Source organism: Cherax quadricarinatus, chromosome 3, assembly GCF_038502225.1.
Source record: "Cherax quadricarinatus isolate ZL_2023a chromosome 3, ASM3850222v1, whole genome shotgun sequence".
Classification (NCBI taxonomy): Eukaryota; Metazoa; Arthropoda; class Malacostraca; order Decapoda; family Parastacidae; genus Cherax; species Cherax quadricarinatus.
In genome coordinates, this window is record NC_091294.1 from 16,270,330 (window position 1) to 16,296,836 (window position 26,507).

The 26,507-nt window shown below is 49.0% G+C and overlaps 1 protein-coding gene across 1 annotated transcript in view; it reads right to left on the reverse strand.

Annotated features, from left to right (window-relative positions):
* Positions 1-26,507, reverse strand: part of LOC128684112 (organic cation transporter protein-like) — a 664,663-nt gene that overhangs the window by 58,736 nt on the left and 579,420 nt on the right. Inside the window, exon 4 of the mRNA XM_070090434.1 lies at positions 8,914-9,076. Within this exon, the coding sequence (XP_069946535.1) occupies positions 8,914-9,076 (163 nt within the window). The remainder of the gene's footprint in view (positions 1-8,913; positions 9,077-26,507) is intronic.

A 26,507-nucleotide genomic window follows, 5' to 3' on the forward strand; every position in this document is an offset into this window, starting at 1 on the left:
CCCACACCACCCCTCACCCCACACCACCCTTCACCCCACAACCCCACAGTACCTCTCACCCCACAACCCCACACTACCCCTCACCCCATAACCCCACACTACCTCCCACCCCACACTACCAACCCTCCCCCACACTACCCTTCACCCAATAACCCCACACTACCCCTCATCCCACAACGCCCCTCTCCCCAGACTACCCCTCACTCCACAACCCCACACTACGCCAGTAGTAGTATTTGTATCTTACCAACAACTGTTACTGATTCACCGTCTCCCTACGTGAATTCAAGACGGTTGTGACTCATGCTGACCCAGCATGAGATCTTTGAATGCCCTCCGGGCACTGGGCTTCTCACTTTAAGACAGGTTGGCAGTGGTGACAGGTCAGGACTGGGCGCTCTACCTTATCATCTTAATATACGCTACTAAGACATCCTTCGAGTGTATTTATTCTCCATATCTACCACCGAACCCCCACACGACAACTCTCACCCCACAACCTCACACTACCTCTCACCCCACAACCCCACACTACCCCTCACCCCACAACCCTACACTACCCCTCACCCCACAACCCAACACTACCCCTCACCCCACAACCCTACACTGCCCCTCACCCCACAACCCCACACTACCCCTCACCCCACAACCCTACACTACCCCTCACCCCACAACCCTACACTACCCCTCACCCCACAACTCCACACTACCCCTCACCCCACACTACCCCTCACCTTTAAACCCCACACTTCCCCTCATCTCACAACCCCACACTACCACTCACCTTACAACCCCACACTACCACTCACCTTACAACCCAACACTACCCCTCACCCCACAACCCCACACTACCCCTCACCCCACACTACCACTCACCTTACCACCACACACGACCACTCACCTTACAACCCCACACTACCACTCACCTTACAACCCCACACTACCACTCACCTTACAACCACACACTACCACTCACCACACACTACTCCTCACCCCGCAACTCCCCCCTCCCCTTCACCTCACAACTTCACACAACCCCTCACCACCACACAACCCCACACAACTGCTCACCCCACACTACCCCTCACCCCACAATACCCCTCACTCCACTCTACCCCTCACCCACAACCCCACACTATCCCTCACCTCACTACCCCACACTACCCCTCACCCCACAACCTTATACTACCCCTCACCCCACAACCTCACACTGCCCCCTCACCCCACAACCCCACACTACCCCTCACCTCACAACCCCACACCCCACAACCTCACACTACCCCTCACCCCACAACCCCAAACTACCCCTCACCCCACAACCCCACACTACCCCTCACCCCACAACCTCACACTATCCCTAACCTCACAACCCCACACTACCCCTCACCCCACAATCTCACACTATCCCTCACCCCACAACCTCACACTACCCCTCACCCCACAACCCCACACTACCCTCACCCCACAACCCCACACTACCCCTCACCCCACAATCCCACACTACCCCTCACCCCACACTCCCACAACCCACTAACCCACACTACCGCTCACCCCACAACCCCACACTGCCCCTCACCCCACACTACCCTCACCCCACAACCCCACACTACCCTCACCCCACAACCCCACACTACCCCTCACCCCACAACCCCACACTACCCCTCACCCCACACTCCCACAACTCACTAACCCACACTACCGCTCACCCCACAACCCCACACTGCCCCTCACCCCACACTACCCTCACCTCACAACCCCACACTACCCCTCACCCCACAACCCCACACTACCCTCACCCCACAACCCCACACTACCCCTCACCCCACAACCTCACACTACCCCTCACCCCACAACCCCACACTACCCCTCACCTCACAACCCCACACAACCCCTCACCCCACACTATCCCTCAACCCACTAACCCACACTACGTGAGGTCACAGACCCTGAGCTGCTTTGGGGATTAGCGTGGACGGTTACAAAGCATGGCTTGGTTCTGCAGTGTTTTAAAAATTGAGATTGGAGAGTTGAAGGAGGAGGTCTTGCTTCTCCAGGAGGAGATTAGGAGGCTGAAGGTCCACCTCAATGGGTCTGGGAGAGAGTGTGAGATGGCTGGAGTTGTGGGGAATGAGGCTTCTAGCAGTGAGGTGCAGTCTGTCTCTCGCTGTGAGGAGGCTGTAGTTGGGGAGGTAGCAACGGCTACCAGCAGTGAGGTGCAGCCCAGCACCTGCTACAAGTGGCGAGTGGTTCACAGTAATGGGAGGCGCATCAGAGTAAGGAAAGTTAAGAGTGAAGATCTGAAGGTAGGAAATCGCTTATCTGTTCTTCAGGATGAATGTACTTCAGTGGCCAGTGAAGGTAAGGGTACTACTGCCTCTGCTAATGGAGGTAAGTGCATTCTTGTGGTTGGTGACTCTCAGGTAAGATATATTGACCGTGCTTTTTGTAATAGGAATAAGAAGATGAGAGATAGAGTGTGCTTCCCTGGAGCTGGTGTTGGGGACATTGTCAACAGGCTGGATAATATCATGTCAGGTAATGGGAACAAGCCCATTATCTGTCTCAGTGCTGGTGGAAATGATATTGGGAAGGGTAGGAGAGAAGAGCTGCTAGATAAGTACAGGTCAGCTATAGATTTCATTAAGTCTAAGGGAGGGATCCCAATCATATGTAGCATCTTGCCTAGAAGGGGAGTAGGAAATGAATGGTTGTCTAGGGCAATTGGTGTAAATTGCTGGCTAGACAGATACTGCAAGGAACTTGCAATCCCATTCATTGACAACTGGAACAGCTTTTATGGCAAACATGATATGTATGCAAGGGATGGGGTACATCTCTCTGGGGCTGGGGTGGTAGCACTTGCAGACTCGATTGAGAAGGCCATTGGTGAAATGCCTATGATTTTAAACTGATGGAAGATAGAGGTATGGGTGTGTGTGGGAAACAAGCAGGTTGCAACACTAGGGTTGGAAACAGTAAATGTATAAAAGGCATTCAGCATGAAGTTATAAATAAAAACAATAGATCAGGTCAGCAAACAAAGGGGGACAGCAGAGGGCAGCAAGGGACTAGCTCCCTTAAGGTTTACTATACTAATAGCATGAGTGTAAGAAATAAGATAGATGAGCTAAGATTAATTGCAAGTGCAGAAAACATAGATATTATTGCTATAACAGAGACCTGGCTCAATCTGAAAGATAGAGAGATGTCCTCTGAATGTTACATACAAGGCTATAAATTATTCCACACTGACAGGGTCAACAGGAAAGGTGGTGGAGTAGCGATGTATGTCAGAGACAATTTAAATTGTTGTGTTAGACAAGATATTAAATTAGAAGCGTCAGCTACTGAATCTGTTTGGTTACAGCTTCTCGAGGGCCGAGAAAAACTGATTTTGGGTGTGATTTACAGGACCCCAAATCTTGATAGGGAGTGCAGTAAACTTCTATGGGACGAAATTCGTAAGGCATCTACATACGAAAATGTTGTGCTAATGGGAGATTTCAACTATAGACAGATTGACTGGAGCAATTTGACAGGAAATTTAGAGTCAGGTGACTTTCTTGATACAATCCAGGACTGTTTTTTAAAACAGTTTGTGACAGAGCCAACTAGGGGAAATAACCTCCTTGACTTGGTTCTTGCCAGTAGGGAAACACTAATTAATAATCTTGAGGTTAATGATGAGCTTGGGGAAAGTGATCACAAATCACTCAGTTTTAATATATCATGGAATTCCCCTAATAATGGCAATCAAGTCTCTGTTCCTGACTTCCGCTTGGCTGATTTCATAGGACTGAAAAATTACTTAGGTGGGCTGAACTGGAATGACCTGACTAAGGGTCAGGTAGGTGGTGATGGTTGCCGACATGACGCTTTCCAGGGCATAGTTCTAGCTGCTCAGTCAAATTATGTTCCAAATAGGGAAATCAGATCAAACAAAAATGATCCTAAATGGATGAACAATAGATTAAAATATCTAATTGGTCAAAAGAGAGGCATATATAGGCAAATCAAAAGAGGGGAGGGGCAATTAAGAAATCGATATATTCAGTTAAAAAGAGAAATAAAAAAAGGAATTAGAAAAGCAAAAAGAGATTATGAGGTTAAAGTTGCAAGAGATTCGAAGACTAACCCAAAAGGATTCTTTCAGGTATACAGAAGTAAGATCAGGGACAAGATAGGTCCACTCAAAAGTTCCTCGGGTCAGCTCAATGACAGTGATAAGGAAATGTGTAGAAGTTTTAACACATACTTCCTCTCAGTTTTTACACAGGAGGATACCAGCGATATTCCAGAAATGATAAATTATGTGGAATAGGACGATAATAAACTGTGCACGATTAGGGTCACAAGTGACATGGTCCTTAGGCAAATAGATAAATTAAAACCTAACAAATCCCCAGGCCCTGATGAACTGTATGCAAGGGTTCTAAAGGAATGTAAAGAGGAGCTTAGCAAACCTTTGGCTAATCTTTTCAACATATCACTACAAACTGGCATGGTGCCAGATAAGTGGAAAATGGCAAATGTGATAACTATTTTCAAAGCAGGTGACGGGTCCTTAGCTTCGAACTATAGACCAATAAGCCTAACCTCCATAGTGGGAAAATTTATGGAATCAATAATTGCCGAGGTAGTTCGTAGCCACCTTGAAAAACATAAATTAATCAACGAATCTCAGCATGGTTTTACAAAGGGGCGTTCCTGCCTTACGAATTTATTAACTTTTTTCACTAAGGTATTTGAGGAGGTAGATCATGGTAATGAATATGATATTGTGTATATGGACTTCAGTAAGGCTTTTGACAGGGTCCCACATCAGAGACTATTGAGGAAAATTAAGGCACATGGAATAGGAGGAGAAATTTTTTCCTGGATAGAGGCATGGTTGACAAATAGGCAGCAGAGAGTTTGCATAAATGGGGAGAAATCAGAGTGGGGAAGCGTCACGAGCGGTGTTCCACAGGGGTCAGTGTTGGGCCCCCTGCTGTTCACAATATACATAAACGACATAGATGAGGGCATAAAGAGCGACATCAGCAAGTTTGCCGATGACACCAAAATAGGCCGTCGAATTCATTCTGACGAGGACATTAGAGCACTCCAGGAAGATTTGAATAGACTGATGCAGTGGTCGGAGAGGTGGCAGATGCAGTTTAATATAGACAAATGCAAAGTTCTAAATGTTGGACAGGACAATAACCGTGCCACATATAAACTAAATAATGTAGATCTTAATATTACGGATTGCGAAAAAAATTTAGGAGTTCTGGTTAGCAGTAATCTGAAACCAAGACAACAGTGCATAAGTGTTCGCAATAAAGCTAATAGAATCCTTGGCTTCATATCAAGAAGCATAAATAATAGGAGTCCTCAGGTTGTTCTTCAACTCTATACATTCTTGGTTAGGCCTCATTTAGATTATGCTGCACAGTTTTGGTCACCGTATTACAGAATGGATATAAATGCTCTGGAAAATGTACAAAGGAGGATGACAAAGTTGATCCCATGTATCAGAAACCTTCCCTATGAGGATAGACTAAGGGCCCTGAATCTGCACTCTCTAGAAAGACGTAGAATTAGGGGGGATATGATTGAGGTGTATAAATGGAAGACAGGAATAAATAAAGGGGATGTAAATAGTGTGCTGAAAATATCTAGCCTAGACAGGACTCGCAGCAATGGTTTTAAGTTAGAAAAATTCAGATTCAGGAAGGATATAGGAAAGTACTGGTTTGGTAATAGAGTTGTGGATGAGTGGAACAAACTCCCAAGTACGGTCCTAGAGGCCAGAACGTTGTGTAGCTTTAAAAATAGGTTGGATAAATACATGAGTGGGTGTGGGTGGGTGTGAGTTGGACCTGATTAGCTTGTGCTACCTGGACGGTTGCCGTGTTCCTCCCTTAAGTCAAGGTGACCTGACCTGACTAGGTTGGGTGCATTGGCTTAAGCCGGTAGGAGACTTGGACCTGCCTCGCATGGGCCAGTAGGCCTTCTGCAGTGTTCCTTCGTTCTTATGTTCTTATATCCCTCAACTGTTCATTACGATTTATTTTGGGTTTGTATCCATTATGTCTTTGAAGAGTGAGAATAAATGTACCATGCAATCACAAAAGTGTTGGTAGAAGTCATCCTTTTGGAAGCTTCTCATTGGCTGAATGGTAGAGCGCTGAGCCTGATACTCGCATGGACCACAGTTGATACTCACATGGACCACAGTTGATACTCGCATGAACCGCAGTTGATACTCGCATGGACCGCAGTTGATACTCGCATGGACCACAGTTGATACTCGCAAGGACCACAGTTGATACTCGCATAAACCGCAGTTGATACTCGCATGGACCTCAGTTGATACTCGCAAGGACCACAGTTGATACTCGCATGAACCACAGTTGATACTTGCAAGGACCACAGTTGATACTCGCAAGGACCACAGTTGATACTCGCATGGACCACAGTTGATACTCGCATGGACCACAGTTGATACTCGCATGAACCGCAGTTGATACTCGCATGGACCGCAGTTGATACTCGCATGGACCACAGTTGATACTCGCATGAACCGCAGTTGATACTCGGAAGGACCACAGTTGATACTCGCATGAACCGCAGTTGATACTCGCATGGACCGCAGTTGATACTCGCATGGACCACAGTTGATACTCGCATGAACCGCAGTTGATACTCGGAAGGACAACAGTTGATACTCGCATGAACCGCAGTTGATACTCGCATGGACCGCAGTTGATACTCGCATGGACCACAGTTGATACTTGCATGAACCGCAGTTGATACTTGCAAGGACCACAGTTGATACTCGCAAGGACCACAGTTGATACTCGCATGAACCGCAGTTGATACTCACAAGAACCACAGTTGATACTCGCAATGACCACAGTTGATACTCGCAAGGACCACAGTTGATACTTGTATGGACCACAGTTGATACTCGTATAAACTGCAGTTGATACTCGCATGAACCGCAGTTGATACTCGCATGGACCGCAGTTGATACTCGCATGGACCACAGTTGATACTCGCAAGGACCACAGTTGATACTCGCATGAACCTCAGTTGATACTCACAAGGACCACAGTTGATACTCGCATGGACCACAGTTGATACTCGCATGGACCACAGTTGATACTCACATGGACCACAGTTGATACTCGCACGAACCGCAGTTGATACTCGCAAGGACCACAGTTGATACTCGCAAGGACCACAGTTGATACTCGCAAGGACCACAGTTGATACTCGCATGGACCACAGTTGATACTCGCATGGACCACAGTTGATACTCGCATGGACAACAGTTGATACTCGCATGGAACACAGTTGATACTCGCATGGACCACAGTTGATACTCGCAAGGACCACAGTTGATACTTGCATGGACCACAGTTGATACTCGCATGAACCGCAGTTGATACTCGCAAGGACCACAGTTGATACTCGCAAGGACAACAGTTGATAATCGCATGAACCGCAGTTGATACTCGCAAGGACCACAGTTGATACTCGCAAGGACCACAGTTGATACTCGCAAGGACCACAGTTGATACTTGTATGGACCACAGTTGATACTCGCATGAACCGCAGTTGATACTCGCAAGGACCACAGTTGATACTCGCATGAACCGCAGTTGATACTCGCATGAACCACAGTTGATACTCGCATGGACCACAGTTGATACTCGCATGGACCACAGTTGATACTCACATGGACCACAGTTGATACTCGCATGAACCGCAGTTGATACTCGCAAGCACCACAGTTGATACTCGCAAGGACCACAGTTGATACTCGCAAGGACCACAGTTGATACTCGCATGGACCACAGTTGATACTCGCATGGACAACAGTTGATACTCGCATGGACCACAGTTGATACTCGCATGGACCACAGTTGATACTCGCAAGGACCACAGTTGATACTCGCATGAACCGCAGTTGATACTCGCATGGACCACAGTTGATACTCGCATGGACCACAGTTGATACTCGCATGGACTGCAGTTGATACTCGCAAGGACCACAGTTGATACTCACATGAACCGCAGTTGATACTCGCATGGACCACAGTTGATACTCACATGGACCACAGTTGATACTCGCATGGACCACAGTTGATACTCGCATGGACCACAGTTGATACTCGCATGGACCACAGTTGATACTCACATGGACCACAGTTGATACTCACATGGACCACAGTTGATACTCGCATGAACCGCAGTTGATACTCGCAAGGACCACAGTTGATACTCGCAAGGACCACAGTTGATACTCGCAAGGACCACAGTTGATACTCGAATGGACCACAGTTGATACTCACATGGACCACAGTTGATACTCGCATGGACCACAGTTGATACTCGCATGGACAGTTGTTACTCGCATGGGCCATAGTTGATACTTGCATGGACCACAGTTGATACTCGCATGAACCGCAGTTGATACTCGAATGGACCACAGTTGATAATCGCATGGACCACAGTTGATACTCGCATGGACCACAGTTGATACTCACATGGACCACAGTTGATACTCGCATGGACCACAGTTGATACTCACATGGACCACAGTTGATACTCACATGGACCACAGTTGATACTCGCATGGACCACAGTTGATACTCGCATGGACCACAGTTGATACTCGCATGGACCACAGTTCAAGTCCACATCCATTCTTCATTGGGTTAATAGACTATACTGGTATGGGGGGGTTACAAAATAGATATAGCATGAAAGATGTGGGATGAGAGTGTACGGTGATACAACAACGATGGATGCTGTGACACCAAAGTCGTAGAAGAGCTGGTTGTAAAATCGTCGTATTCAGAACTCTCATGGCTGAGTTGTATGGGTTAGTATGGGAGGAGAGATAGCATGAGAACTCACCTGTCCGCCAAAGCACCGTAGATGACACAGCCGAAGAGGTTGCCCAGCATGGAGGCGCGAAGAATATTCTGCACGCCCGTAGACCTCCCACACGCCCATTCAAACTGCGTGGAAGCTGTCTCCTGGAAGTAAGTGCGTTCGAAGTCGTAGCCGAACACGCACTCTGAGGGAACGACACGGACGCTCTTACTTGCTTAGCACGGTGTTGTAAACACTATCTCTTAAGTATATGCACTGATGAGAGGTATACAGGCAAGAAATAAGCTTTTGACAAATGCACATAAGATATATAATCTGAATATTTAAACCTCCATCTGAGATCCTTTTCATCAAATCATTTATTTTGGTTAAATGGGCGAGGATTTCAAGCCATTAGGGTCATTGAGGCTGCATATAACCTATTCACCAACAGTCAAGAGTACTTTGATCGATCAAACAAAGATTAAAGAAAAGTCTCAGTGAAATACACTGACACACACACACACACTCACAGAACAGCAGCAGGAGGCCAAGACAGGAGTATGATGAAAGTAACAGAGCGATGGTTGACACACTGGCTGAAGTGGCCAGAAGAGCTCATGCTAGCAGGACAAAGCTGCTGATTGTGGGTAACTTCAATCACAAAGAAATTGACTGGGAGAACTTGGGGCCATATGGTGGCCCAGAAACGTCAAGGGCTGAGATGATGGGGGTGGTACTGGAAAACCTCATGCACCAACACGTAAGGGACACTACCAGAGAGAGAGAGGAAAGGGTGAACCAGCAAGGCTGGACCTAGTATTCACCTTGAGTAATGCAGATATTGAGGACATCACATATGAAAGACCCCTCGGGGCCAGTGGTCACGTGGTTTTAAGCTTCAAATGCATATTAGAGTTACAAGTGCAGAGGGAAACAGGAAGGGCAGGACAAACAAAGCCAAACTACAAGACAGGGGACTACAGAGGCATGAAGAATTTCCTGCACAAAGTTTAGTGGGACAGAGCACTGGCAGGGAAGTCAGTAAATGAGTTGATGGAATATGAGACAAAAATATGCAAGGAAGCTGAGGAGAGGTTTGTATCCAAGGGTAACAGAAATAGCGAGAAGGCTAGGATGAGCCCTTGGTTTACTCAAAGGTGTAGAGAGGCCAAAACCAAGTGTGATAGAGAATGGAAGAAGTATAGAACGCAAAGGACCCAGGAGAATAAGGAGAGCAGTCGTAGAGCCAGAAACGAATATGCATGAAAGTGCCATAGCAGTGAAAGTCAAATCTGACCCGAAGTTGTTGTACATCCACGTAAGGAGGAAAACAACAGTCAAAGACCAGGTAATCAGGTTGAGGAAGGAGGGGAGATCACATGAAACTACCGCAAAGTATGCGAGGAGCTCAACGTGAGATTCAAAGAAGTGTTCACAGAGGAGACATGTTGGAGGGTTCTTGGAGATGTGATGGTTGGAGTGAAACACACTTGTTGGATGGTAACACTTATATTAGCAGAGTGTGAGAGGGGAGCCCAGACTGCCTGTGTTGCCTGTTCGTAGACCTAAGTGCAGAGTGAGGACACAGCTGGGAGTGCAGCGCTCACATGTGGCATCACATGACGTCACACATGCTAGTCACTGAGCCTAGCAAGGGGTCAACTATGTAAAACATATGGATGGTAATATGATACTCAGATAACATATTCATATACAGGGGATCAGCAACTATGCTGACAGCTCGGTCATGTTACATATGTCGTCTTGACATACAATACTATGCTATAGGCTGAACAGGCAGGTGGCTCTGGGCTGATTCTATACAATAGCAAAGTCATATGTAACTTAGAACTAATGGATGGGCATGTAATGGGTGGTATCATAATACATTACGAATTATAAGAACAAATCATATTATAATAAAGGATGGAATTGATCGATCAATCTGTATTCATGCACTCTATGGATTCTGAGGAAGAATATATATTTACAAAGGTGAAAGTAATTAACAGCAAAGACATCTGACATGCACAGATCATTACTGCTAAATTCTCAGAATTCGGAGGGAACGTGAACAAAAAAAAAAAAATTCTGAAAACTGATCAGCTAATAACAAAACACACAGTTGACAACTTCATTCATCTTGGACATTTAATTATACAGGCTATGTACATTTAAACCCAACTGTGCGAGGGTAAGATTTACATATGCAGAATGGTTATTATCTTTGGGAGGATCGAATTCCTTTGCAATGGCTAATACATGCCTTGATTGAGGGAGATCTGAATAAGTATCTACTAAAGATATGGCTACATTCACTAGTGACTGTGGAATTACTAACTGGTATAGTCTTCTGCTTGGAGTACCCAACTCGGCTGTTCGATACAGTAATTTTTGGCTCATTACAAAATCACTAATGGGTGCTGGTGGCTTCACAGTCAGAACAATATCTTCCTGGAGCAGGAATCGAATCACACCAGACCACAAGGGATCGGTTCTTTCGTATTGGAGGAATGAAAAAACTCGGTGGAGTGGATGACTCTCCCTGGTTGGAAAAAATAAAGCTATAACAAGCAAGGGAGCAAGGGAGAAGGCTGGGAGCACAGCGCTCACATGCGGCATCACATGACGTCACACGTGCTAGTCACTGAGCCTAGCAAGGGGTTAACTATGTAAAACATATGGATGGTACTATGATACTCAGATAACATTTACATATACAGGGGATCAGCAACTATGCTGACAGACAGAAGGGACTCTGGGAAGATGGAGAGGTGGGGTATGCCATCAAGTGTTGGACACAATACATACAGCCGAGGAAGAAGTGAAGAGGCTGCTAAGCGAGCTAGATACCTCAAAGGTGATGGGGCCTGATAACATCTCCTCATGGGTCCTGAGAGAGGGAGCAGAGGCACTGTGAGAAATTATGTTGGTAAATTTTACAATGTCCTCAATTAACATCCCCTCCCCCATAATTGTGAGGAAACTTTGGTACATCAAACAGTTTACACTTACTGATATTGACGTTCCTCAGAGTCAAGTGGGACTCAACGACACAAGATCACAATATCCCACCTTCGTGCCCACTTTCGTGCCCACCTTAGTGCCCACCTTTGTGCCCACCTTCGTGCCCACCTTCATGCCCATCTTCGTGCCCACCTTCGAGCCCACCTTCGTGTCCACCTTCATGACCACCTTCGTGACCACCTGCATGCCCACTTTCATGACCACCTTCATGACCACCTTCATGACCACCTTCATGCCCACCTTTGTGCCCACCTTCATGCCCTGCCCACCTTCGTGACCACCTGCATGCCCACTTTCACGACCACCTTCATGACCACCTTCATGCCCACCTTTGTGCCCACCTTCATGCCCACCTTCGTGACCACCTTCATGACCACCTTCGTGACCACCTGCGTGCCCACTTTCATGACCATCTTCATGACCACCTATGTGACCACCTTCATGCCCACCTTCGTGACTACCTTCGCATCCACCTTCGTGCCCACCTTCATGACCACCTTCGTGCCTACCTTCATGCCCACCTTCGTGACTACCTTCGCATTCACCTTCGTGCCCACCTTCATGCCCACCTTCATGACCACCTTCGTGCGTACCTTCGTTCCCACCTTCGTGACCACCTCGTTCCCACTTTCGTGACCACTTTCATGCCCACCTTCATGCCCAACTTAATGCCTAACTTCATGCCCACCTTCGTGGTAGTAGTGAGGTCAGTGTTGTTAACCACCAAGATGGTAGTAGTGTGGTCAGTGTTGTTAACCACCAAGATGGCAGTAGTGTGGTCAGTGTTGTTAACCACCAGGTGGCAGTAGTGTGGTCAGTGTTGTTAACCACCAAGATGGCAGTAGTGTGGTCAGTGTTGTTAACCACCAAGATGGTAATAGTGTGGTCAGTGTTGTTAACCACCAAGATGGCAGTAGTGTGGTCAGTGTTGTTAACCACCAGGTGGCAGTAGTGTGGTCAGTATTGTTAACCACCAACATGGCAGTAGTATGGTCAGTGTTGTTAACCACCAGGTGGCAGTAGTGTGGTCAGTGTTGTTAATCACCAAGATGGCAGTAGTGTGGTCGGTCAGTGTTGTTAACCACCAGGTGGCAATAGTGTGGTCAGTGTTATTAACCACCAAGATGGCAGTAGTGTGGTCAGTGTTGTTAACTACCAAGATGGTAGTAGTGTGGTCAGTGTTGTTAACCACCAGGTGGCAGTAGTGTGGTCAGTGTTGTTAACCACCATCATGGTAGTAGTGTGGTCAGTGTTGTTAACCACAAAGATGGCAGTAGTGTGGTCAGTGTTATTAACCACCAAGATGGCAGTAGTGTGGTCAGTGTTGTTAACCACCAAGATAGCAGTAGCATGGTCAGTGTTGTTAACCACCAGGTGGCAGTAGTGTGGTCAGTGTTGTTAACCACCAGGTGGCAGTAGTGTGGTCAGTGTTGTTAACCACCAGGTGGCAGTAGTGTGGTCAGTGTTGTTAACCACCAAGATGGCAGTAGTGTGGTCAGTGTTGTTAACCACCAAGATGGCAGTAGTGTGGTCAGTGTTGTTAACCACCAAGATGGTAGTAGTGTGGTCAGTGTTGTTAACCACCAGGTGGCAGTAGTGTGGTCAGTGTTGTTAACCACCAAGATGGCAGTAGTGTGGTCAGTGTTGTTAACCACCAGGTGGCAGTAGTGTGGTCAGTGTTGTTAACCACCAGGTGGCAGTAGTGTGGTCAGTGTTGTTAACCACCAAGATGGCAGTAGTGTGGTCAGTGTTGTTAACCACCAGGTGGCAGTAGTGTGGTCAGTGTTGTTAACCACCAGGTGCAAGTAGTGTGGTCAGTGTTGTTAACCACCAAGATGGCAGTAGTGTGGTCAGTGTTGTTAACCACCAGGTGGCAGTAGTGTGGCCAGTGTTGTTAACCACCAGGTGGCAGTAGTGTGGTCAGTGTTGTTAACCAACAGGTGGCAGTAGTCTGGTGATTGTTGTTAACCACCAGGTGGCAGTAGTGTGGTCAGTGTTGTTAACCACCAGGTGGCAGTAGTGTGGTCAGTGTTGTTAACCACCAGGTAGCAGTAGTGTGGTCAGCGTTGTTAACCACCAGGTGGCAGTAGTGTGGTCAGTGTTGTTAACCACCATGTGGCAGTAGTGTGGTCAGTGTTGTTAACCGCCAGGTGGCAGTAGTGTGGTCAGTGTTGTTAACCACCAAGTGGCAGTAGTGTGGTCAGTGTTGTTAACCACCAGGTGGCAGTAGTGTGGTCAGTGTTGTTAACCACCATGTGGCAGTAGTGTGGTCAGTGTTGTTAACCGCCAGGTGGCAGTAGTGTGGTCAGTGTTGTTAACCAACAGGTGGCAGTAGTGTGGTCAGTGTTGTTAACCACCAGGTGGCAGTAGTGTGGTCAGTGTTGTTAACCACCAGGTGGCAGTAGTGTGGACAGTGTTGTTAACCGCCAGGCGGCAGTAGTGTGGTCAATGTTGTTAACCACCAGGTGGCAGTAGTGTGGTCAGTGTTGTTAACCGCCAGGTGGCAGTAGTGTGGTCAGTGTTGTTAACCACCAGGTGGCAGTAGTGTGGTCAGTGTTGTTAACCGCCAGGTGGCAGTAGTGTGGTCAATGTTGTTAACCGCCAGGTGGCAGTAGTGTGGTCAGTGTTGTTAACCACCAGGTGGCAGTAGTGTGGTCAGTGTTGTTAACCGCCAGGTGGCAGTAGTGTGGCCAGTGTTGTTAACCACCAGGTGGCAGTAGTGTGGTCAGTGTTGTTAACCACCAGGTGGCAGTAGTGTGGTCAGTGTTGTTAACCACCAGGTGGCAGTAGTGTGGTCAGTGTTGTTAACCACCATGTGGCAGTAGTGTGGTCAGTGTTGTTAACCACCAGGTGGCAGTAGTGTGGTCAGTGTTGTTAACCAACAGGTGGCAGTAGTGTGGTCAGTGTTGTTAACCACCAGGTGGCAGTAGTGTGGTCAATGTTGTTAACCACCAGGTGGCAGTAGTCTCTTTGATTGTTGTTAACCACCAGGTGGCAGTAGTGGGGTCAGTGTTGTTAACCACCAGGTGGCAGTAGTGTGGTCAGTGTTGTTAACCACCAGGTAGCAGTAGTGTGGTCAGCGTTGTTAACCACCGGGTGGCAGTAGTGTGGTCAGTGTTGTTAACCACCAGGTGGCAGTAGTGTGGTCAGTGTTGTTAACCACCAGGTGGCAGTAGTGTGGTCAGTGTTGTTAACCACCAGGTGGCAGTAGTGTGGTCAGTGTTTTTAACCACCAGGTGGCAGTAGTGTGGTCAGTGTTGTTAACCACCATGTGGCAGTAGTGTGGTCAGTGTTGTTAACCGCCAGGTGGCAGTAGTGTGGTCAGTGTTGTTAACCACCAAGTGGCAGTAGTGTGGTCAGTGTTGTTAACCACCAGGTGGCAGTAGTGTGGTCAGTGTTGTTAACCACCAGGTGGCAGTAGTGTGGTCAGTGTTGTTAACCACCAGGTGGCAGTAGTGTGGACAGTGTTGTTAACCGCCAGGCGGCAGTGTGGTCAATGTTGTTAACAACCAGGTGGCAGTAGTGTGGTCAGTGTTGTTAACCACCAGGTGGCAGTAGTGTGGTCAGTGTTGTTAACCGCCAGGTGGCAGTAGTGTGGTCAGTGTTGTTAACCACCAGGTGGCAGTAGTGTGGTCAGTGTTGTTAACCACCAGGTGGCAGTAGTGTGGTCAGTGTTGTTAACCACCAGGTGGCAGTAGTGTGGTCAGTGTTGTTAACCACCAGGTGGCAGTAGTGTGGTCAGTGTTGTTAACCACCAGGTGGCAGTAGTGTGGTCAGTGTTGTTAACCGCCAGGTGGCAGTAGTGTGGTCAGTGTTGTTAACCACCAGGTGGCAGTAGTGTGGTCAGTGTTGTTAACCGCCAGGTGGCAGTAGTGTGGTCAGTGTTGTTAACCACCAGGTGGCAGTAGTGTGGTCAGTGTTGTTAACCACCAGGTGGCAGTAGTGTGGTCAGTGTTGTTAACCACCAGGTGGCAGTAGTGTGGTCAGTGTTGTTAACCACCAGGTGGCAGTAGTGTGGTCAGTGTTGTTAACCACCAGGTGGCAGTAGTGTGGTCAGTGTTGTTAACCACAAGGTGGCAGTAGTGTGGTCAGTGTTGTTAACCACCAGGTGGCAGTAGTGTTGTCAGTGTTGCTCGCGCGGTGGAAGCGACTTATGTCTTCCTGTTAAGTTCACCAGATTATTTCTGTTGTTCTTATGAGTTTAATATTTTTTTAACACGAGCGTGAGTGAATGAGAGATAGTATGACATTGACGGTAGTAGTAGTAGTAGTAGTAGTAGTAGTAGTAGTAGTAGTAGTAGTAGTAGGACCATTAATAAACAGTAGTAGTATTAGTCGTAACCTTAGCAGACAGTATCAGTAATACCGTCAGTAGACAGTAGTAGTGGTACCCTTAGCAGACAGTAGAAGTAGTACCATCAGTAGACAGTAATAGCGGTACCCTCAGCAGACAGTAGCAGTAGTACCATCAGTAGAAAGTAGTAGGGATACCCTCAGCAGACAGTAGAAGTAGTACCATCAGTAGACAGTAATAGCGGTACCCTCAGCAGACAGTAGCAGTAGTACCATCAGTAGAAAGTAGTAGGGATATCCTCAGCAGACAGTAGAAGTAGTACCATCAGTAGACAGTAATAGCGGTACCCTCAGCAGACAGTAGCAGTAGTACCATCAGTAGAAAGTAGTAGGGATATCCTCAGCAGACAGTAGAAGTAGTACCATCAGTAGACAGTAATAGCGGTAACATCAGTAGACAGAAGCAGTAGTACCATCAGTAGACAGTAGTAGTAGTAGTAACAGTAGTAGCCTCAGGAATAACAGCTGTATTAGTAATAATAGTTGAACAGTAGCAGATAATTATAGTAATAGTAGAACAGTAGTATGTAATAGTAATAGTTACTGGCAAAATTTTAAATATTATTTGCTACAAATATTTCGTTTCAGAAATAACTAAATGATTTAACACAAGTTAATTAAATTTACGAACGCAACTAGTTCATTTACATATTAATAAATACCGAACAGTAATGATGGTAAGAACGTTCAGTTATTGTTACTCTATTGATTTTAAACCACCATGACGCATATGTTTCCGTATATTGATCATAAACCACCATGACCCATTATATCATTATTTCGAAATAAAGAATTAATCAGATATAAATTATTTAAATTGGTCTTCGTATTCGTCTGAGTGTCCTGGGTCAGGTTCACTACCTACACCCACGTCTGAGTGTCCTGAGTCAGGTTCACTACCTACACCCACGTCTGAGTGTCCTGAGTCAGGTTCACTACCTACACCCACGTCTGAGTGTCCTGAGTCAGGTTCACTACCTACACCCACGTCTGAGTGTCCTGAGTCAGGTTCACTACCTACACCCACGTCTGAGTGTCCTGAGTCAGGTTCACTACCTACACCCACGTCTGAGTGTCCTGAGTCAGGTTCACTACCTACACCCACGTCTGAGTGTCCTGAGTCAGGTTCACTACCTACACCCACGTCTGAGTGTCCTGACTCAGGTTCACTACCTACACCCACGTCTGAGTGTCCTGAGTCAGGGTCACTACCTACACCCACGTCTGAGTGTCCTGAGTCAGGTTCACTACCTACACCCACGTCTGAGTGTCCTGAGTCAGGTTCACTACCTACACCCACGTCTGAGTGTCCTGAGTCAGGGTCACTACCTACACCCACGTCTGAGTGTCCTGAGTCAGGTTCACTACCTACACCCACGTCTGTGTCCTGAGTCAGGGTCACTACCTACACCCACGTCTGAGTGTCCTGAGTCAGGGTCACTACCTACACCCACGTCTGAGTGTCCTGAGTCAGGGTCACTACCTACACCCACGTCTGAGTGTCCTGAGTCAGGTTCACTACCTACACCCACGTCTGAGTGTCCTGAGTCAGGTTCACTACCTACACCCACGTCTGAGTGTCCTGAGTCAGGTTCACTACCTACACCCACGTCTGAGTGTCCTGAGTCAGGTTCACTACCTACACCCACGTCTGAGTGTCCTGAGTCAGGTTCACTACCTACACCCACGTCTGAGTGTCCTGGGTCAGGTTCACTACCTACACCCACGTCTGAGTGTCCTGAGTTAGGTTCACTACCTACACCCACGTCTGAGTGTCCTGAGTCAGGTTCACTACCTACACCCACGTCTGAGTGTCCTGAGTCAGGTTCACTACCTACACCCACGTCTGAGTGTCCTGAGTCAGGTTCACTACCTACACCCACGTCTGAGTGTCCTGAGTCAGGTTCACTACCTACACCCACATCTGAGTGTCCTGAGTCAGGTTCACTACCTACACCCACGTCTGAGTGTCCTGAGTTAGGTTCACTACCTACACCCACGTCTGAGTGTCCTGAGTTAGGTTCACTACCTACACCCACGTCTGAGTGTCCTGAGTCAGGTTCACTACCTACACCCATGTCTGAGTGTCCTGAGTCAGGTTCACTACCTACACCCACGTCTGAGTGTCCTGAGTCAGGTTCACTACCTACACCCACGTCTGAGTGTCCTGAGTCAGGTTCACTACCTACACCCACGTCTGAGTGTCCTGAGTCAGGTTCACTACCTACACCCACGTCTGAGTGTCCTGAGTTAGGTTCACTACCTACACCCACGTCTGAGTGTCCTGAGTTAGGTTCACTACCTACACCCACGTCTGAGTGTCCTGAGTCAGGTTCACTACCTACACCCACGTCTGAGTGTCCTGAGTCCGGTTCACTACCTACACCCACGTCTGAGTGTCCTGAGTCAGGTTCACTACCTACACCCACGTCTGAGTGTCCTGAGTCAGGTTCACTTAATACACCCACGTCTGAGTGTCCTGAGTCAGGTTCACTACCTACACCCACGTCTGAGTGTCCTGGGTCAGGTTCACTACCTACACCCACGTCTGAGTGTCCTGAGTCAGGTTCACTACCTACACCCACGTCTGAGTGTCCTGAGTCAGGTTCACTTAATACACCCACGTCTGAGTGTCCTGAGTCAGGTTCACTTTATACACCCACGTCTGAGTGTCCTGGGTCAGGTTCACTACCTATACCCACGTCTGAGTGTCCTGGGTCAGGTTCACTACCTACACCCACGTCTGAGTGTCCTGGGTCAGGTTCACTACCTATACCCACGTCTGAGTGTCCTAGGTCAGGTTCACTACCTACACCCACGTCTGAGTGTCCTGGGTCAGGTTCACTACCTATACCCACGTCTGAGTGTCCTGGGTCAGGTTCACTACCTACACCCACGTCTGAGTGTCCTGGGTCAGGTTCACTACCTATACCCACGTCTGAGTGTCCTGGGTCAGGTTCACTACCTACACCCACGTCTGAGTGTCCTGGGTCAGGTTCACTACCTACACCCACGTCTGAGTGTCCTGGGTCAGGTTCACTTTATACACCCACGTCTGAGTGTCCTGGGTCAGGCTTACTACCTACGCCCACATATGAGTGTCCTGGGTCAGATTCACTATATACACACACGTCTGAGTGTCCTGGGTCAGGTTCACTACCTAAACCCACATATGAGTGTCCTGGGTCAGATTCACTACCTACACCCACGTCTGAGTGTCCTGGGTCAGGTTCACTACCTACACCCACGTCTGAGTGTCCTGGGTCAGATTCACTACCTACACCCACGTCTGAGTGTCCTGGGTCAGGTTCACTACCTATACCCACGTCTGAGTGTCCTGGGTCAGGTTCACTACCTACACCCACGTCTGAGTGTCCTGAGTCAGGTTCATTTTATACACCCACGTCTGAGTGTCCTGGGTCAGGTTCACTACCTAAACCCACGTCTGAGTGTCCTGGGTCAGGTTCACTACCTACACCCACGTCTGAGTGTCCTGAGTCAGGTTCACTTTATACACCCACGTCTGAGTGTCCTGGGTCAGGTTCACTACCTATACCCACGTCTGAGTGTCCTGGGTCAGGTTCACTACCTACACCCACGTCTGAGTGTCCTGGGTCAGGTTCACTACCTATACCCACGTCTGAGTGTCCTGGGTCAGGTTCACTACCTACACCCACGTCTGAGTGTCCTGGGTCAGGTTTACTACCTACGCCCACATATGAGTGTCCTGGGTCAGATTCACTATATACACACACGTCTGAGTGTCCTGGGTCAGGTTCACTAACTACACCCACATACGAGTGTCCTGGGTCAGGTTCACTACCTACACTCACGTCTAAGTGTCCTGCGTCAGGTTCACTACCTAAACCCACATATGAGTGTCCTGGGTCAGATTCACTACCTACACCCACGTCCGAGTGTCCTGGGTCAGGTTCACTACCTACACCCACGTCTGAGTGTCCTGGGTCAGATTCACTACCTATACCCACGTCTGAGTGTCCTGGGTCAGGTTCACTACCTACACCCACGTCTGAGTGTCCTGGGTCAGGTTCATTACCTACACCCACGTCTGAGTGTCCTGGATCAGGTTCACTACCTACACCCACGTCTGAGTGTCCTGGGTCAGGTTCACTACCTACACTCACGTCTGAGTGCCCTGGGTCAGGTTAACTATATACACCCACGTCTGAGTGTCCTGGGCCAGGTTCACTATATACACCCACGCCTGAGTGTCCTGGGTCAGGTTCACTTCCTACACCCACGTCTGAGTGTCCTGAGTCAGGGTTACTACCTACACCCACGTCTGAGTGTCCTGGGTCAGATTCACTATATACACCCACGTCTGAGTGTCCTGGGTCAGGTTCACTATGTACACCCACGTCTTAGTGTCCTGGGTCAGGTTCACTATATACACCCACGTCTGAGTGTCCTGGGTCAGGTTCACTACCTACACCCACGTCTGAGTGTCCTCAGTCAGGGTTACTACCTACACCCACGTCTGAATGTCCTGGGTCAGGTTCACTACCTACACCCTCGTCTGGATGTCCTGAGTCAAGGTTACTACCTACACCCACGTCTGAGTGTCCTGAGTCAGGTTCACTATATACACCCACGTCTGAGTGTCCTGGGTCAGGTTCACTATATACACCCACGTCTGAGTGTCCTGGGTCAGGTTCACTATATACACCCCACGTATGAGTGTCCTGGGTCAGGTTCACTTCCTACACTCACGACTGAGTGTCCTGGGTCAGGGTTACTACCTACACCCACGCCTGTGTGTCCTGGGTCAGGTTCACTACCTACACCCACGTCTGAGTGTCCTGAGTCAGGTTCATTATATATATACCCACGTCTGAGTGTCCTGGGACAGGTTCACTATATTCACCCACGTCTGAGTGTCCTGGGTCAGGTTCACTACCTACACCCACGTCTGAGTGTCCTGAGTCAGGGTTACTATCTACACCCGCGTCTGAGTGTCCTGGGTCAGGTTCACTACCTACACCCACGTCTGAGTGTCCTGGGTCAGGTTCACTACCTACACCCACGTCTGAGTGTCCTGAGTTAGGTTCACTACCTACACCCACGTCTGAGTGTCCTGAGTCAGGTTCACTACCTACACCCACGTCTGAGTGTCCTGAGTCAGGTTCACTACCTACACCCACGTCTGAGTGTCCTGAGTCAGGTTCACTACCTACACCCACGTCTGAGTGTCCTGAGTCAGGTTCACTACCTACACCCACATCTGAGTGTCCTGAGTACGGTTCACTACCTACACCCACGTCTGAGTGTCCTGAGTTAGGTTCACTACCTACACCCACGTCTGAGTGTCCTGAGTTAGGTTCACTACATACACCCACGTCTGAGTGTCCTGAGTCAGGTTCACTACCTACACCCATGTCTGAGTGTCCTGAGTCAGGTTCACTACCTACACCCACGTCTGAGTGTCCTGAGTCAGGTTCACTACCTACACCCACGTCTGAGTGTCCTGAGTCAGGTTCACTACCTACACCCACGTCTGAGTGTCCTGAGTCAGGTTCACTACCTACACCCACGTCTGAGTGTCCTGAGTTAGGTTCACTACCTACACCCACGTCTGAGTGTCCTGAGTTAGGTTCACTACCTACACCCACGTCTGAGTGTCCTGAGTCAGGTTCACTACCTACACCCACGTCTGAGTGTCCTGAGTCCGGTTCACTACCTACACCCACGTCTGAGTGTCCTGAGTCAGGTTCACTACCTACACCCACGTCTGAGTGTCCTGAGTCAGGTTCACTTAATACACCCACGTCTGAGTGTCCTGAGTCAGGTTCACTACCTACACCCACGTCTGAGTGTCCTGGGTCAGGTTCACTACCTACACCCACGTCTGAGTGTCCTGAGTCAGGTTCACTACCTACACCCACGTCTGAGTGTCCTGAGTCAGGTTCACTTAATACACCCACGTCTGAGTGTCCTGAGTCAGGTTCACTTTATACACCCACGTCTGAGTGTCCTGGGTCAGGTTCACTACCTATACCCACGTCTGAGTGTCCTGGGTCAGGTTCACTACCTACACCCACGTCTGAGTGTCCTGGGTCAGGTTCACTACCTATACCCACGTCTGAGTGTCCTAGGTCAGGTTCACTACCTACACCCACGTCTGAGTGTCCTGGGTCAGGTTCACTACCTATACCCACGTCTGAGTGTCCTGGGTCAGGTTCACTACCTACACCCACGTCTGAGTGTCCTGGGTCAGGTTCACTACCTATACCCACGTCTGAGTGTCCTGGGTCAGGTTCACTACCTACACCCACGTCTGAGTGTCCTGGGTCAGGTTCACTACCTACACCCACGTCTGAGTGTCCTGGGTCAGGTTCACTTTATACACCCACGTCTGAGTGTCCTGGGTCAGGCTTACTACCTACGCCCACATATGAGTGTCCTGGGTCAGATTCACTATATACACACACGTCTGAGTGTCCTGGGTCAGGTTCACTACCTAAACCCACATATGAGTGTCCTGGGTCAGATTCACTACCTACACCCACGTCTGAGTGTCCTGGGTCAGGTTCCCTACCTACACCCACGTCTGAGTGTCCTGGGTCAGATTCACTACCTACACCCACGTCTGAGTGTCCTGGGTCAGGTTCACTACCTATACCCACGTCTGAGTGTCCTGGGTCAGGTTCACTACCTACACCCACGTCTGAGTGTCCTGAGTCAGGTTCATTTTATACACCCACGTCTGAGTGTCCTGGGTCAGGTTCACTACCTAAACCCACGTCTGAGTGTCCTGGGTCAGGTTCACTACCTACACCCACGTCTGAGTGTCCTGAGTCAGGTTCACTTTATACACCCACGTCTGAGTGTCCTGGGTCAGGTTCACTACCTATACCCACGTCTGAGTGTCCTGGGTCAGGTTCACTACCTACACCCACGTCTGAGTGTCCTGGGTCAGGTTCACTACCTATACCCACGTCTGAGTGTCCTGGGTCAGGTTCACTACCTACACCCACGTCTGAGTGTCCTGGGTCAGGTTTACTACCTACGCCCACATATGAGTGTCCTGGGTCAGATTCACTATATACACACACGTCTGAGTGTCCTGGGTCAGGTTCACTAACTACACCCACATACGAGTGTCCTGGGTCAGGTTCACTACCTACACTCACGTCTAAGTGTCCTGCGTCAGGTTCACTACCTAAACCCACATATGAGTGTCCTGGGTCAGATTCACTACCTACACCCACGTCCGAGTGTCCTGGGTCAGGTTCACTACCTACACCCACGTCTGAGTGTCCTGGGTCAGATTCACTACCTATACCCACGTCTGAGTGTCCTGGGTCAGGTTCACTACCTACACCCACGTCTGAGTGTCCTGGGTCAGGTTCATTACCTACACCCACGTCTGAGTGTCCTGGATCAGGTTCACTACCTACACCCACGTCTGAGTGTCCTGGGTCAGGTTCACTACCTACACTCACGTCTGAGTGCCCTGGGTCAGGTTAACTATATACACCCACGTCTGAGTGTCCTGGGCCAGGTTCACTATATACACCCACGCCTGAGTGTCCTGGGTCAGGTTCACTTCCTACACCCACGTCTGAGTGTCCTGAGTCAGGGTTACTACCTACACCCACGTCTGAGTGTCCTGGGTCAGATTCACTATATACACCCACGTCTGAGTGTCCTGGGTCAGGTTCACTATGTACACCCACGTCTTAGTGTCCTGGGTCAGGTTCACTATATACACCCACGTCTGAGTGTCCTGGGTCAGGTTCACTACCTACACCCACGTCTGAGTGTCCTCAGTCAGGGTTACTACCTACACCCACGTCTGAATGTCCTGGGTCAGGTTCACTACCTACACCCTCGTCTGGATGTCCTGAGTCAAGGTTACTACCTACACCCACGTCTGAGTGTCCTGAGTCAGGTTCACTATATACACCCACGTCTGAGTGTCCTGGGTCAGGTTCACTATATACACCCACGTCTGAGTGTCCTGGGTCAGGTTCACTATATACACCCCACGTATGAGTGTCCTGGGTCAGGTTCACTTCCTACACTCACGACTGAGTGTCCTGGGTCAGGGTTACTACCTACACCCACGCCTGTGTGTCCTGGGTCAGGTTCACTACCTACACCCACGTCTGAGTGTCCTGAGTCAGGTTCATTATATATATACCCACGTCTGAGTGTCCTGGGACAGGTTCACTATATTCACCCACGTCTGAGTGTCCTGGGTCAGGTTCACTACCTACACCCACGTCTGAGTGTCCTGAGTCAGGGTTACTATCTACACCCGCGTCTGAGTGTCCTGGGTCAGGTTCACTACCTACACCCACGTCTGAGTGTCCTGGGTCAGGTTCACTACCTATACCCACGTCTGAGTGTCCTGTGTCAGATTCACTATATACACCCACGTCTGATTGTCCTGAGTCAGGTTCACTATCTACACCCACGTCTGTGTGTCCTGGGTCATGTTCACTACCTACACCTACGTCTGAGTGTCCTGGGTCAGGGTTACTACCTACACGCTCATCTGAACATCCTGGGTCAGATTCACTACCTACACCCACGTCTGAGTGTCGTGGGTCAGGTTCACTACCTGCACCCACGTCTGAGTGTCCTGGGTCAGGTTCACTACCTACACCCAAGTCTGAGTGTCCTGGGTCAGGTTTACTACCTACACCCACGTCTGAGTGTCTTGGGTCAGGTTCACTATATACACTCACGTCTGAGTGTCCTGGGTCAGGTTCACTACCTACACTCACGTCTGAGTGTCCTGGGTCAGGTTCATTATATACACTCACGTCTGAGTGTCCTGGGTCATGTTCACTATATACACCCACATATGAGTGTCCTGGGTCAGGTTCACTATATACACCCACGTCTGAGTGTCCTCGGTCAGGTTCATTATATACACCCACGTCTGAGTGTCCTGGGTCAGGTTCACTATATATACCCACGTCTGAGTGTCCTTGGTCAGGTGCACTATATATACCCACGTCTGAGTGTCCTGGGTCAGGTTCACTACCTACTCTAACGTCTGAGTGTCCTGGGTCAGGTTCACTCCTACACCCAAGTCTGAGTGTCCTGGGTCAGGTTCATTATCTACACACTCGTCTGAGTGTCCTGGGTCAGGTTCACTACCTACACCCACGTCTGAGTGTCCTGGGTCAGGTTCACTACCTACACCCACGTCTGAGTGTCCCGGGTCAGGTTCACTGCCTACACTCACGTCTGAGTGTCCTGGATCAGATTCACTATATACACCCACATCTGAGTGTCCTGGGTCAGATTCACTATATACACCCACATATGAGTGTGTAGACAGCCTGTACTGTCAGAACACACAGCCTAGCCGTCTGCACTGACTAGTTCATATTTCGCGGCATTTAGGTGCTGCCCTCTGTAGGCTCACCCAGGTCAGTGGGAGGCTCAGCCCAGCCGCTCTCACTCCTAGGCCGACCGACTTGAGAGACACAAGTGCTCCCCCTCCACGGACTCTCTTGCGGTCACTCCCTCACACTGCCCGTTGTGTACTCACTCCTATCCTATTAAAGCCAAACTAGTCCACGGCCGTATCATTGCTACCTACGCTACCTTCATCGGCACTAAACCGCTGTTCAGCAGTAAGAACAGCAATAACAGTGGTGACAGCGGAGTCAACGGCATCGTGAGCCTATTCAGGGTGGAGGGGTGGATGCCAGTCAACACCATCGGTCGACGCCAGTCAACATCATCCGTCGTCATCCAACGCACCTGCTGGCCTAAAGAGTTATCATGTACCCACGTCTGAGTGTCCTGGGTTAGGTTTTTTATCTACACCCACGTCTGAGTGTCCTGGGTCAGGTTCACTACATATACCCACGTCTGAGTGTCCTGGGTCAGCGTCACTACCTACACCCACATCTGAGTGTCCTGAGTCAGGTTCACTATATACACCCACGTCTGAGTGTCCTGGGTCAGGTTCACTACCTACACCCACATCTGAGTGTCCTGGGTCAGGTTTACTATATACACCCACGTCTGAGTGACCTGGGTCAGGTTCACTACCTACACCCACATCTGAGTGTCCTGGGTCAGGTTCACTATATACACCCACGTCTGAGTGACCTGGGTCAGGTTCACTACCTACACCCACATCTGAGTGTCCTGAGTCAGGTTCACTATATTCACCCACGCCTGAGTGTCCTGGGTCAGATTCACTACATATACCCACGTCTGAGTGTCCTGGGTAGGTTCACTATATGCACCTCTCGTTAAGTGTT